The sequence below is a fragment of the Pelobates fuscus genome, chromosome 7 (genome assembly GCF_036172605.1).
Source record: "Pelobates fuscus isolate aPelFus1 chromosome 7, aPelFus1.pri, whole genome shotgun sequence".
NCBI classification, from domain to species: domain Eukaryota; kingdom Metazoa; phylum Chordata; class Amphibia; order Anura; family Pelobatidae; genus Pelobates; species Pelobates fuscus.
The window spans coordinates 95,133,557-95,148,151 of NC_086323.1; the positions used below are offsets into that span (position 1 = coordinate 95,133,557).

Consider the following 14,595-nt stretch of genomic DNA (forward strand, 5'->3'; position numbering starts at 1 on the left):
TGACTCTTTAAATGGGGGCTCCGTGGCACTAGTTATGGTGGTTTCCCTTAAAGCTGCAGTGATGTTTACATACATAGCTATATAAACCACTGTATACAGTGACAAAAGTGATAGGGGGACTTTACACTCAATAATGTATTTGATTATCTGTGTATGTTATAAAGCATAGAAGGACCTTATAATACCTTATAATATCTGATAATGCCAGCAGAATAATATCTAATAATGCCAGCAGAATAATTGGTTCCAAGACAGGAAAGACAAACAAAAAAGGCAAAAAAAAAAAGGCTAATTGTTAGACTAGTGTCAACATTTGTTTCGGCATGTTGGTCTGAATCAATTTAATTTGAATCCTCACACTAACAGCTGATCAATTCATTCACATGTGGATTAAAAGGAATTTGATTTAAACGAACAAGCTGAAACAAATGTTTGAACAAGTCTAACACAAGTCTAATAATTATATTGTCAATTTTTCGACTTTAAAGGTGATTTTGAATGGCAGTTAAATCTACCTTTTTAGTAATGAGATTTATGCCTAACAGTAAATAGTTTTAAAGGGACACTATAGTAACCCAGACCACTTCAGCTCAACGAAGTGGTCTGGGTGCCAGGTCCCTCAGGGTTTAACCCTTCAGATGCGTCCATATAAAAGCATTGAGAGATACTTTCCTATGGACTCTTTGAATACGCTTGCGGCACTTGCCGCGCATGCGCATTCCGCTCCACTAGGGAGCTGACATCGGTCGGTGAGGAGAGGTCACCAGCACCGAGGGAGCCCGGCGCTGGTTAAAGGGAAGTGGCTGAAGGGGTTTTAGCCCCTTCAGCGCCACGGGAGTGGGACCCTGAGGGTGGGGGCACCCTCAGGGGACTATAGTGTCAGGAAAACCGCTTTGTTTTCCTGACACTATAGTGATCCTTTAAGTTTTTCATAAGGGTCTTTCTGAACATACCAAGAACTCATTACCTGGAAAATCCCAACGAATAAAGTTAACGCGGCCACAACTTCTACCCTGGCTTCATCTCTGGCATCCATGTTAATTATTGTGTCATTTCCCTGTACAAATTCAGTGGGAATTAGTGATTCTGCCACACTTCCAACCATAATGGACATAACAGTAAAGGTTCCTGGAAAAAAAATCCATACAAAAAAAAAATTAAGATGTTTTTAGACAGAAATGAAGTGAGGATTGTTCTCAACTTTGTGTATACATGGTCTAAATTTTGTTTGGCATTGCAAAGTAAAATAGCAATGAGCTTTGGACTACAAACCACAAATGCATTTCCCATGTCACACAGAGGGGCAGTAAATTCTACCCCTTCTTCCCAATCTGTACACAAGTAGAGTGGTAATGTGATTGGAGAGAGAAGCCTCTGGTACTTGCTATATGTAGGAATTACTCCAAAACAAAAATATGAATAGACTGCATTCCCCAAAATTCCATCGGGATCTTTGCAAATAACCATAAACAGCCTATTCTACCAATGTAATATAACTTTTTCTTGTCAAACTGCCTATGTAATTTTACGTCACTATAAATATTTAAAATCCTGCCTGAAATATTGCAAGATAAATTATTTCAAACACAGGTTTATTCACAAAACATTGTTTGTTCTTATTCAAAAAGGCAAAAATTTGTGAAAATGTCTGAATTACACACAGAATAGCATTTTGCATATTTACTAATGCCAAATGCAGTAAACAATTGGCCAATCCAACTGAATCTATGTTATTCCGCCAGAAGCTTTCGGTGTCTGGTTTAAAAGCAGTGCTATTCACATATAGAATATGTAAAAACCACTGATTCTAAAGTGAATCGTGACTGAACGCATCCTGAAGGGGGCACATTCGCAAATTATTGCTAACTTGTTTTTACAAGCAAACTATAATTTGAAGTCATTTTTGTCCACTGGCAGTGGGAACAGCCAGGGGAAAAAAAATTAAGTAATTCTAAGACGCGCAATGTTTACTCATGCGATTGCTGATACCCATACTACTATATAATATAGTTTACTTTTTAATCTCCCTTATGCCCACACCTGCCATGCAGTTAACTGATCAGTGACCAGCCGGTGGCTGCTTGCTCTATCTGAACATTGCTGGAGGAAGTCTTGCACCTTTCCAGACTTTCCCATTATAAGTGCGTTCCTGTAGGACAGCCCTCATCCTTGCTAAACAATTATTATTTTCCTCTCTTATTAGTTCATCCTCCCAGAATCCCAGGCATCTCTTTGATACCTTTAACTCTCTCCTATGCCCAGGTGTGGCCATTCAGCCCTTCTCCTGGGTTCTGAACATGAGGTAGCTGCACATCTCCTCTCACCCCCCACTTGTCCCATTGATCCTGTCTTATCTCACCTTATCACATCTATTTCCTCTTGTCTTGTGCCATACTTAACGTATATCTTTCACTGCTCTCTTTCTTCTGGTGTTGTCACTGCTCCCCTTAAGCTACTGTTGCACCCGCCCTAAAAAAGCCATCTCTTGACCCATCTTCCCCTCCCATCTATTGCCTCCAAAGGCTACTATTCCCTACTAATTCTTCTTGACATCACCTTTGACATTGTTGATCATGTCTCCTTCTCCAAACTCTTCAATCCCACAGTTTCTGTGACACTGTCATCTTGTGGTTTATCTCCTATCTCTCCCAACGTTCATTCAGTGTCTCCTTTACAAATGACACCTCCTCCATTTATCCTGTCTTGTCTGGAGTCCTCCAAGGCTCTGTTCTTGGTCTCCTTCTGTACTCTCTCCATACTGTCTCTCTTGGCAAATCCATTTACCAATTTGGATTCCATTACCACCTGTACGCCGATGATACCCAGATATCTCTTCTCCCCTGATCTCTCCCCCGCTGTCCTAGAATCAGTCACAACTTGCCTATCTTCCAAGTAAGCAAGTTGATGGTAAATTCATAGGCCCATCTTTGCAAGTGCACTGTTTTGGTGTTATCTATGATTCTGACCTCACCTTTGCACCTCTTATCCAGTCTGTGGCTAAAACCTGTCGATTCCACCTTAAAAACACTGCCCACGTCTTCCCCTTTCTTACCCAAGATGCTGCCAAGGCACTTGTTCATGCTCTAGTAACTCTCTCCTAATTGGCTTTCCTAGAAGCCATACTGCCTGCTACTGTTTGCAAGCAATGCTGCCGCCAGGCTGATCTTTCTCTCCTGATGATCCTTACACTGGCTTCCTGTATCCTATAGATGTCAATTCAAAATACTGACCCTTACCTTTAAAGCTATAAACAACTTTAGCCCCTGTTATATTTCCTCACTGATTTGTAGATATGTAGTATTCTCGGTCTCTCCACTCTGCCTTCTCTGGTCCGCTGCTCATACCCTTATTGCTAAACTGCACTTGCAGGACTTTTCTCTGGCAGCTCCTTCCCTTTGGAAAAGCCTGCCTACCCCATTAGACTCTCCCCTAGTCTTCAATCATTTAAGAAGTCCCTTAAAACCCATTTTTTCAGAAATGCTAATAGCCTGCCAGAGTAACTTCTGTTTTACAAATATGTCTCTTGCACTCTTCTAAAGGGCCACATTCCTCTCTCATCTCCAGTTCTGATACATTCCCACCTTGTTGCTTGCTGTCCCCCTTGCTGCCTTATTGTGTTTTTATACCCTACCTTCTCTGTAAGCTCGTTTGAGCAGGGTCCTCATAGACCTACTGCTTCTAACATTTTGTAATTGTCTTATTTATTGTTACATTTCTCCCCTTTCATAATATTGTAAAGTGCTGAGGAATTGGTTAGCACTATATAAATACCAATAATAATAATAATAATAAGCTAGTTACTAGGCAGCCATTGTTGTCAATTCACTAGAAAAGCCCCATTCCAGGTGCCTGGATGAAAGAGCGGAACACAGTGCTTCTGAGTCTGTGAGTAAGCAATTATATGTCTCTAAAACGGATTGCCATGATGTGCCAAGTTTTTGCCTCTAAAACTGCCATGATATGCCAAATCTATCTCTCTAAAACTGATTGCCATGATGTGCCAAGTTTATGTATTTAAGCTGATTGCCATGTTGGGCTAATTGTATGCATCTAAAACTGATTGTCATGGTGTGACACTTTTATGCATTTACAGTTGCCATGGTGTGCCAAGTTTATGCATCTAAACAAACGGTAAAGCACCTGGTGACCTCCTGGCATTTTGATGAAGTTCTTATGGTGGCCAAAATGTTCCTTAATTTCTGTTCTAATATAACACATGGAACAGGTATTGGCTTTTGCTCCTCCGAGCCAGGAAAAGAGCTGCAAGGAGTGGTCTAGTACAGGGTAGGCCAAAATGCATAGTAGAATTTGACAGGTAAATAACTTTTTTGAGTGTGGTGACAGTGTGTGGGGAGATGTTAATGTGTGGGAGGGTGACCTTTTTTTGAGATAAAATATTCCTTGGCTGTTACGTAGTCTCCCTCCCTGGTGGGCTAGATCTCTAGTCTGCAACTCTACTGCCAGGTACAGAACTGCAAACCATGTGGTTGTTATCTTGTGAGCTTTGGAACTGTAAGTGTCAGTGCGCTGCTCTGATTGGCTGGAGCATGCTGACCGCTACTTCACAGTCTGCAGCTTTGCCCCCAGCAGAGATGCAGACCAGTGGTTGTGCTGGGCTCTCTTCTTTGGGCAGAGGGGAGAGGCCCTGCACCCAGTGGCACATATGATAATCCACTGGGCACCCTCACAGACCGAGGACTCGACAGGTTAGGCTGCCTAACTTGCCTTATTAGAAACCTACCTTTGATTACAGTGCACTGTAATGGTTTATTTATTTATTACTGGTATTTATAAAGTGACAAGTTTCTTTGTGGCTGGCTGATCAACATGGGAGTTTTAATTTCACAGTACTTTAGTTTTACTTTAGTCATGCGGGACCTGCAGTGCTGTCTTAATGCATGCGGACACTGGGAAGTTGCCCGGAAGGATGCGCGCGTATGTGCGTGTGTCCGCCCGTCCGTCCATCCAGAGTCTTCTAAAATAACTATCTTACTATTGCTTGGTCCATCTTTTTCACCCTGTCTGCTCATTTTTTTCAAGGTACATTTTTATTGAGTGGAACTAACGCAGTACAAATATACAGCAATAGTCTAAGAAATATTAACAACATATAGACTAGTCAGATATCATGCTTTGTAATGTTAAAGTAGCCTTACCTTAAGTACCTTGAGTACCTTAAGCAAGAGTTACCTCCCATAGCACAAGCATAAAAAGAGTAAAGAAGAAATGGAAACAACAGTAGTGATGTTTATTAAAAGTATGCCATCTAAGTATTATTTCTGTGAATGGTTGTGTAAGCAGTGCCCCAGTGCACTGCTTTACCCAGAGGCCTATAATGATGTAAATATGTCCATGGTGATCTTAGTCTTCCTTACCTTGGTATACATCAGTATAAGAAAACACTGATATAGATGGACACACTGATACTGCACACACAGAAACACTGACATATGTTACACACTGGCATTGTGCACACGCTTATGCACATACAAACGTAATGTTCTGCCCAATACCCATTTCAACTCTAGTTCTGCATTCAGAGGAATCCTTGCCACAATTTGTTATTGCTATAAATATCTAGAATATAAAGCATATAATGAGGAGAATAGACTTGGCTGGGTCAAAAACCTCAATATATCACTGGTCGGCCTGGTCAAATGGCAAGTTGACTGCTTCACCAACTGCTTGGTAACTTACCCACTGAGACGTGTCTGGACGTGCCAAAGAAAGAATAGATAAATACTGGAAAAAAGGAAGAATATAACCCAAAAATAGGAGGCACTCCAGCTAACAGAGCGTATGCCAAACCTAAAGAAAAGAAAGTGAAAAGGTTGAGGTTAGACTTGATACAAAGCAGTGCATTATATAAACATTGATAATATGTGTAAACATTCGTACTGCTCTGCGTCTTCACATGTCAAACCCCAGGGCAGTACATTCAGGGAAATACCATGTCCAATAAACCCCTCTGTAGCTTTGTTAATTTAAACTCTTCACAATTCAAGGCAAGCACTGGGGTAACTGTGAGTTACACCCCAGGACTGAATTTCAGCCATCTCAAATTATACTGTATACTATGATGCCCTTCTCACATACAGATACTTTATAATCATAAATGCAAGGGGGTTCATGCTGGAAATATAGTGACAATATAGTAATGCACTACATTCTGGGAAATAATAATAATATCACAAGTATAAGATATCATCGTTTGGTCCAGCAGCATGAGGGGTCCGATTACCTCTCTATGTAAAGGGTTCTTCTTAGGTTTGTTGGGGATGAAGTCAACACTAATAATGGCAATGGTGATAATGCTGAAGATGATCTATTTACCCTGTGGAAGCTGGAGGATCCCCACGCTGACACCAGACACAATGTCCCCTAGGAGCCATTCTTTCACAGGATAGTGAGGCAGCCATTGCAGAATCGGAATGAATTTAAGCAACAGTGACTTGGCAGCAGATCTTGAACATCTGTTAAAGAAGGTCAGTAAGATAACAAAGGTGTCATCATCTCTAGCCATATCAAATCATAACAAAATAATTAGTATACATTAGCTCTAGACTTTATGAGGCCTTAGGCGAAACTCGAACATGAGGCCCCACTAACAAAAAAGTAAAAAAAAATAGAGCTGCAATACATGCACACTGTCACATATACACATTGATGCACAGTTTACCTGTGTATGTGCCTGAGAGTGTGTCTGATGGAGAGAATCCTTGTGTGTGTGAACGTATGTCTCTGTGAGCATGTTTGCATTTTTATCTGGCACTGTATGTGTATGGGGTAGCTGCTTGAAGTGTGTTGAGTGTATGGGGGTCTGCTTGTAGCCTTTGTGCATTGTGTTTATGGCAAAGCTATTTTTCCTGACTGTGTGTATATGATGAATGCTTTCAGCTGGTGACTGTGACAAGGTGAGTAAAGGGGCACCAGTGGCAGGGAGAGTGTGACAGGGCTACGGGGGTAAATGGTGGGGGGGGGGGGTGAGACAGAATGAGGTGAATGAGGTGATGTGAGAGGGAGGGGGGTGATGGCGTGAGGGGGGTGATGTGAGAGGGATGGGGGTGATGGTGTGAGGGAGAGGGGGGTGATGGTGTGAGGGAGGGGAGTTGATGGGGAGAAGGGGGGAACTAAATAACTTTTTTTTATCCCCTGGTGGCCCTGTGTGGGTTGTGTGTGGCCTGGTGGTCCGGTGGCCATTATATCCTGTCAGAGCCCGTGGCAACACTCTGATTGGCCAGTTCTCGCAAGACACATGGTCTGCAGGTCTGCACACTGTGGAGCTGCAGACCAGTGTCTGTGATTGCTGGCCTGGAAGACAGGAGGGGCCTCGCACCCGGTGGCATACTGAGCAAGCCGCCGGGCCGCCTCCTGGTGTTGGGTCCTCGGTCACTGACCAAGGACCTGACACAGTCTGCCCTAAGGCAGTTTAGGCAGCCAAGAGTCCCCAGCAAGCGTGAGGCCTTAGGCGGCCGCCTGTACCACCTAATTAAAGAGCTGCCTCTATTGCTATCATCAGCTCCACCATGTAGGCTCGCTGCCTAGGTGTTCTCTTTGACTCCGACCTCTCCTTTATGCCTCATGTTCAGTCTATCGCCAAATCCTGCCTCTTCCATCTCAAAAACATTGTGCACATCCGACCCTACTTAACGCCAGATGTGACTAAGGTGCAGGTCCATTCCACTGTCCTTTTCCTCCTTGACTACTGTAATCCGCTTCTCAGTGGTCTTACGTGCTCCCAACTTGCGCCGTTACAGTCCATAATAAATGCGGCGGCGAGGCTCATCTTCCAGTCAGCCCGCACCTCCCATGCCTCATCCTTCTGTCAGTCCCTACATTGGCTTCCTGTAAGATATAGGGCTCAATTTAAAATTCTGGTTCTTGCTTTCAAATCTCTACATAATGCTGCTCCCACCTATCTATCCTCCCTAATGCACAATTATGTCCCGTCTAGGCCCTTACGCTCTGCTGAAGACTTGCGTCTCTCTTCTGTCCGTACTCCCACCTCTGATGCTCGCCTTCAAGATTTCTCAAGGGCTGCACCGTTCCTGTGGAACTCACTTCCCTCCTCCGTTAGATGCTCACCCAGTCTCCACTCCTTCAAAAAATCATTAAGAACCCACTTCTTCATAAAAGCATATCAATTAAACTGTTAATAGCTCCAGACTGATTCCTCTCTTGCAACTGTCATTAGTCTAATACTATCCTTACCTTTTGTGCCACTTTACCCCACTCCCTCTAGCACGTAAGCTCATTGAGCAGGCCCTCAACCCCTCTGTTCCTGTGTGTCCAACTTGTCTGGTTACAACTACATGTTTGTTCGTCCACCCACTGTAAAGCGCTGCGGAATTTGTTGGCGCTATATAAATAATAACATAATAATAATAATTATTGGAAAATGAAACAATACATATTACGTTAGCCAACTATAAGATAAGATGATACCTTATCAGTGTACATGAAATACAAGAAAGTACAAAACAGAATAAAATACAACACACCCCTCTGAAGAGAGTTACTTCCAACCAGAGGTGCAGCCTGCACAGAGAGGAGTGTAGGAATCTGCAGACAAATCTATAGATCTCACCACTGGCTCATGGATCAGCACTTTAATGGCAGCATTTGCTCTGCTGTCTGTACAGCCATAGCAAACTAAATTTGCTAGCAGTAAACACATTTCATTTGCAGTGGCTAAAATCATGTATACACAATCGTGGAGTATAGCTGCATACCATGGCAATCATATATACAAGAATAACAGCTTGAAGGGGTTAAAGTCTATCTGCAAAAATCCATTTTTTTTCTTTTTACTTAGTTTAAGAGTGTGCAAAGTCCATTCTGGTTATTCAAAGTCCCTTTACGCATGCATGCGCACTTACAGAGAAAGAGTTCGCCTTTTGACTTGGGACACATTAACTCTTAATACTGCTGTCCTACTGCATGTGATATGAAGTACATATCCTAAATTACTCTAGTGTTTCAACAAATAAATACAGCTGGACTAGAGAGTCAAAAGACATTTGCTATGTGAGACATCAGTATAATTCTGAGGGTTACAGTCCCAATCTTAGTGTGAAACGGCAGATTCTCAGGGTCTAACTGTTAATTGGCAGATTCCTAAGGGACAAGAAGTATCAGGGGTCTTAGGGATTTTCATAGACCCTCATATTTTGGATGAATAGGTATATAGGTTCCACTGTTGAACTGGCAGGTTCTCAGGATGAGTAGAGATTCAGGTTCAAAGGGAAAATCACCAGAGCCACAGGATAAATGGGTAAATTCTTATTAGAAATAAGCATATACTTAGGATATCAGGATTAATGAGTGGATTGTCAGGATGAATGGCCAGATTCCCAATATGAACAGCAGTATTTACTGCAAGAGTATCCAGGAAATTGGATTCATTTCTGTAAATACTACCTCACTAAGCCACCCAGAAGCTGAATACAGATAATGTTATCATTAGGTAACGTCACAGAAACCCACATTCGAATCCCTGTTAGGCCACCTTACCAGTAAGCGTCTCTTGGCAAGACACTTCAAATCCTCATAGATTTTAAACTGATATAAGCAGTGCCTTCTTTAAATATCCCCTTCTAAAGTTCTGCGGAATATGTTAACACAATATAAATGCTAATAATTATTAGGTATAACTATTATTATTATAAGTATTGGTATTTATATAGCGCCAATTAATTCTGCAGCGCTTTACAATATTCCTGCCCATTACTTAGGTGGGGCAATGCTCCAAACTCAGCAGCTCCTCTCATGTCGCATGACTCCTCTCAGGTCAGCAGCTCCTCTCAGGTCCTCGTGGCCACACAGCTTGAGATTGGTAAGGGAAATTATACTTACCCAATCGGGGTCAACAAATTGCCAACGCCAAGCCTCTGCTGCATAGAAATGTGGATGCTTCCTGCTCTAAATATATGCCCTCATATAAATGTAAACATAGTGACGTCACACCCGCCCTTAATGTGACGACTCCATCTAAGTGACCCCATGCTCATACTTTTTGAGGACACAGAGATGACGTGGATCAGAACATGTTAACCTATAAATAGTTTGTTCTGGCCCTTATTCATTGCTGTATAGTGATTTCTGCTCATAATGTCCACATAGCTTTAGTGCTCTCTTGGGATTCCTTGTTATTGCCCTTGACTTTATTAGGACTTTCAGTATTTCTTGTATCCTCACCCAGCTTTGTTTTGACCTTGAGTATTTATATTATCCTGACCCGGCTTGTTTATTGTATTTCCGTATTTCTGTATTCCTGACCTCAGAGCTATTCCTGACTTTGTTTGTATCTTTAAATATGTTAAGTCTGACCACTCTAAGGCCTGCTAATACAGCTACTTTCGGCCCTCATTTTGTGGGTTTCTTATTTCCTCGAAGTTAGGGTAACAACCCTGTGATAATAGGACTATTTACAGTAAATGTCATTGGGCTTGGTAGCAATATTTGTCATGTTCATTAGTACCCCAATTTTAACCTACGTGTCCACAGCCTGGGATGTGTAAATTACAGATCAACTTGAGGTAGGTGTTAAGGCGTTCACATACCGAATATTATTATTTACTGTAGCTTTATGTTACTACTAACCTTAGTTTATTTTTGGCAGCATTGAAAACAGCACGTCCGTTACTGGGAGTTGGGGTTGATCCACCAAGTTCTGTTTCATGAAACACAGAGCGTTTCACGCAGTATCTGATATCGCGGTTTCGAAGCTCCTTGTCCATCGTTTGGTTCTTCTAAGGTCCAAACTGAGAAGAGGATTCTGCCAAAACACACATTAGAATCACAAATAGGGTTCTGCAAAGTAAACAATATGAAATCCTTTAAAGTATACTATAAATTAACTACAAGTATAGTATAAAATAAAACACTAACACATTTCTCCTTCACACAAGCTTTCTCAAAATGTTATTTTTAAAAAGCCTGTGTGACGGTGAAATGTGTTAGTGTTTGATTTTTTTTTTCAACTATACTTTTGGTTTTATTATTTTGGTTATAAATAAAATTAGTTTTTTTTTTGGTCAAATTTGGATCTTCCTGTTTTTATCTCTAAAGATTTTTACCTGTAGGATTCACAATTCGGTTTCCTAGGTGAGGAAGATACCTCCTAATCTATAAAGGATTGAGCATAACTTTACTGTTCTCTTCATTTGTGAGTATACCTCCTTTTATTAATATTATTTTTTTTTTTTAGCTGTACAGAGAGCACTATCTTCTGGTTTTATTTTCATTTTATACACTGGTGAACTCTCACTGTGATAAAACGACACATTAAAAGAGACCACTTTTACAAATGCTGACCACCACACGCTGCTGACTGGCCATAGGATACCTTTCCACAAAAGATTAAGATCGAGACCACGATCAGCATATTCACAGACGGGAATTGTACCATCCAAGTGCATATGTCTGGAGCTGATTTCAAGTTACAGAAGATTGTAACTACATTTCCTTTCTTTAATTTATAGTCACCAGCATCAAAAACACTACACCATATTCTGTTATTTGTCCTCTTGTTTTGCATATCGCTCATCTCTATTTGAGTTGAGGACACTTGTGAAGGCACTGCTTCCCTGCATTCTCTTTCCTTACATAAGAATGCTGGGTATTCTCATTTTCCATTTCTTAGACAATGTTACAACATTAGTTCATTGATTTTCATTATTACAGACGGAACAGGTTCTTCAAACTTTTAAAAACCCTCGGATTGTCAACTTTGCAAAAAAGTCAGATTGTCCCTGTCTGTCAAATAGTTTTACTGGGTGCTTTCTTAAACACAATGAATCACTCAATATCTCTTTCAGAAGATCGTAAAGCTAGAGTAATTTCAAAGTACGAGCTATTCGTAAGGAGACAGTCTTTTTTGGTTAAAGAAATGGTGAGTCTAATAGAAACATTAGCTTCTACCAAAGGACTTGAACGATGGGCACATTGGTATATTTGTCCTTTTCAGACTATTTTTTTGTCACAGTTCAAACAGGAATAGAAATAATAGAAATAGAAAATTGTACTTCCAGGTCATTTGGATCAATAATGGAGGTCAAGTAGTCATTTAAACATAGGTTTCCACTGGGGAATGTCCAATGGGTGATTCTCACTTCAGATGCAAGAGCTGTTGGATGGGGTGCTCACCTAGAACTCATTTATGTTTAGGGGAAATAGCCACAAAACTGGAAACTTGTTTCCTCAATAAATCTGGAACTGAGAGCTTGTTATGAAGCTGTTTATGTTTCTAACATCTTTTACAGAAGCATTGGATAAGAATATGTAAAGACAATTGTGTGGCAGCAGGCTATAGAAACAAGCAGGGAGGCACCATTTTGCCAAGGGTTTGCTCGAGGGAAATCTCAACCATCATGAACTGGACACAGAAGTTTGCTCCGAGTAAATAACAATACCAGGGTCAGAGAATAAACAAGTGGACTTCCTTGGCAGAGTGGCATTGGATAATTTGGAATGAAGTCTAAATTCTAAAATATTAAACATGATCATAAACAAGTAAGGTCAGCCTTTAATCAGTCTATTGGTCACAGTGGTAATTTGGCAGGTTCCAGCGTTCATTTCCAGGAGATTCCATCCTCTGTCAAAAGGGATGAATGCTCTATGTCTGAAATTTTTTATTCACATAGGCTATGTGTTTCATCTGATTACACTAACTTGCCGTGCTCTCAAGAAGATCAAAAAGAAACCAGTGCAAGTGTGATGGATAGAAATTAATATGAGTAAAATGTCTATTTACTATGTGTACCTGTGCGCATTCACTACTCAAAATGGCTGCTAGAGCACCCCTCCCATCGACCAAGACCCTCGTGTAGTAAGATGGCGTCTCCATCCGGAGCTACACCGAAGATGACGATGACATCAACACCCTGGAGGAAATCCATCTAGATTAAACACTTAACCCCTTCACCAATTAAATGTTTACTTTTACTAAAACACCTAACACTTAACCAATTGAAAAGTTTACTTTCTGTATTTGCACACGTTGCATTCTTTTGCCTTTTTAAGGGGCTACGCCGCCCCCTGATAATACACTTGGAAGTTTTCATTTTAACTGAACTTTGGTGTCAGTGTGATTTCTTCAGCGTGCACGCATTATTTCATTTTAAATATTTGGACAGGGGCACAAGTAATTCTGATCATACCCGACTGGCCAAAATGGCCCTGTTTTCCTCTACTTCTACACTTGTCAATAGAGCCATCTTGGGAACTCCCAGTCAGCAAGTTCCTCCTATCTCAAGGTCCCTTATTTATTGATAGTATGAAGGTTGAGTGGCAGTCTTTAAGGAACTTCAAACACATAATACATCTATATCTACCAACCTCTTTGTCATTCCCAGTGGTACAACTTGTCATAAGATTTGGACAAAATGTGCAGAATGGGCTCACTCATTAAACTGCCAGGTTCTGTCACCATCTCGTTCGGAGATTTAAGAGTTTCTCCAAGGAGGCCTGGATTTGGGGTTTCAGTCTACGTACACTCTGTCTTTAGATCTCAGCATTATCCACCCTTACAGGGATTCGTTGGACCTATGGTTGCTAATTTTATGACTGTAGTCATGAAAGTAAGAGCTATATTACTTTTCTGGTAGCCTCCATGGCATTTGCCGTTAATCCTCTAATCTATGTCTACATCTCCCTTTGAGCCTCTCGAGGACATATTTGATCATTTGCTAAATTTGAAGACCATCTTGTTAGTTGCAAGTTTCTGAGTTGCAATCCATTTCTTGTTTGAGCCAATACGCAACCTTTCTTTAAGATAAAGTGATCCTTCATTCTGCTTCTGATTTTCAGTCTAAAGTTGTCTCCTATTTCCACTTAAATCAATACTTTTTTGCCTGCCTTTTTTCCAGATCCATATACAGAAGATCAAACTTTGTAGCATAATCTTGACATAGTCAGATGTATCTCTGTTTACTTGGAATGCACTAAAAGGTGGAGAAAATCTACCAACCTCTTTGTCATTCCCAGTGGTGCATGAAAGAGACATATAAACTAGACATGTTCATTTGTTATCAGTATATACGATTTCATCCAAATTTTTTGACTTTTTCGTATTCGTTTACTATAACATAAACTGAAGTCCTACATACAAATTATATACAAAACAAAAGGGCAAATGCCAAATGCATTACCTTTTCGTTTCAGTTCTTTCGTTTAATAGACTCAGTGCTGCAGGAGAATAAACCCCCACAGCACTGAGAAGAAACAAAAAAAACTGGATCTCCCTGCAGCAGGAGACTTAAAGCAGCACTGTCATGCCGACTTGTGCACTGTGAGTGGGGGTCACTAAATGGGCCCCCACTAGGGCCCCCACCTGCTGCTCATGTGTGGGGGATGGGGAGTACAATAGGTACCCCCTAATGTATCTTAGGGCCCCCACCCACCGCTCATGAGTGGGGGCCAGGGGGGAGGCAGTAGATTCCCCCCCATTGTATGTGAGGGCCCCCACCCGCCGCTCATGGGTGGGGGCAGAGGGAGGACACTAGGTCCCCCATCTAGTGGCCTCCACTTGCGTTGCATGAGTGGGGGGCCCCCCATGGATTTTTTTAAAGGTGCCCCACTAAGGGGCACTTTATT

At 41.4% G+C, this 14,595-nt stretch overlaps 1 protein-coding gene across 1 annotated transcript in view; it reads right to left on the reverse strand.

The window, feature by feature from the left end:
• Positions 1-10,745, reverse strand: part of LOC134568011 (solute carrier family 26 member 6-like) — a 62,975-nt gene extending 52,230 nt beyond the window's left edge. The window contains exons 1-4 of the mRNA XM_063426230.1: positions 10,603-10,745; positions 6,334-6,473; positions 5,698-5,808; positions 968-1,128 (exon numbers count right to left, since the gene is read on the reverse strand). Coding sequence (XP_063282300.1) covers positions 968-1,128; positions 5,698-5,808; positions 6,334-6,473; positions 10,603-10,739 — 549 coding nt within the window. The 5' untranslated portion in view covers positions 10,740-10,745. The remainder of the gene's footprint in view (positions 1-967; positions 1,129-5,697; positions 5,809-6,333; positions 6,474-10,602) is intronic.
• Positions 10,746-14,595: the final 3,850 nt, after the last annotated feature.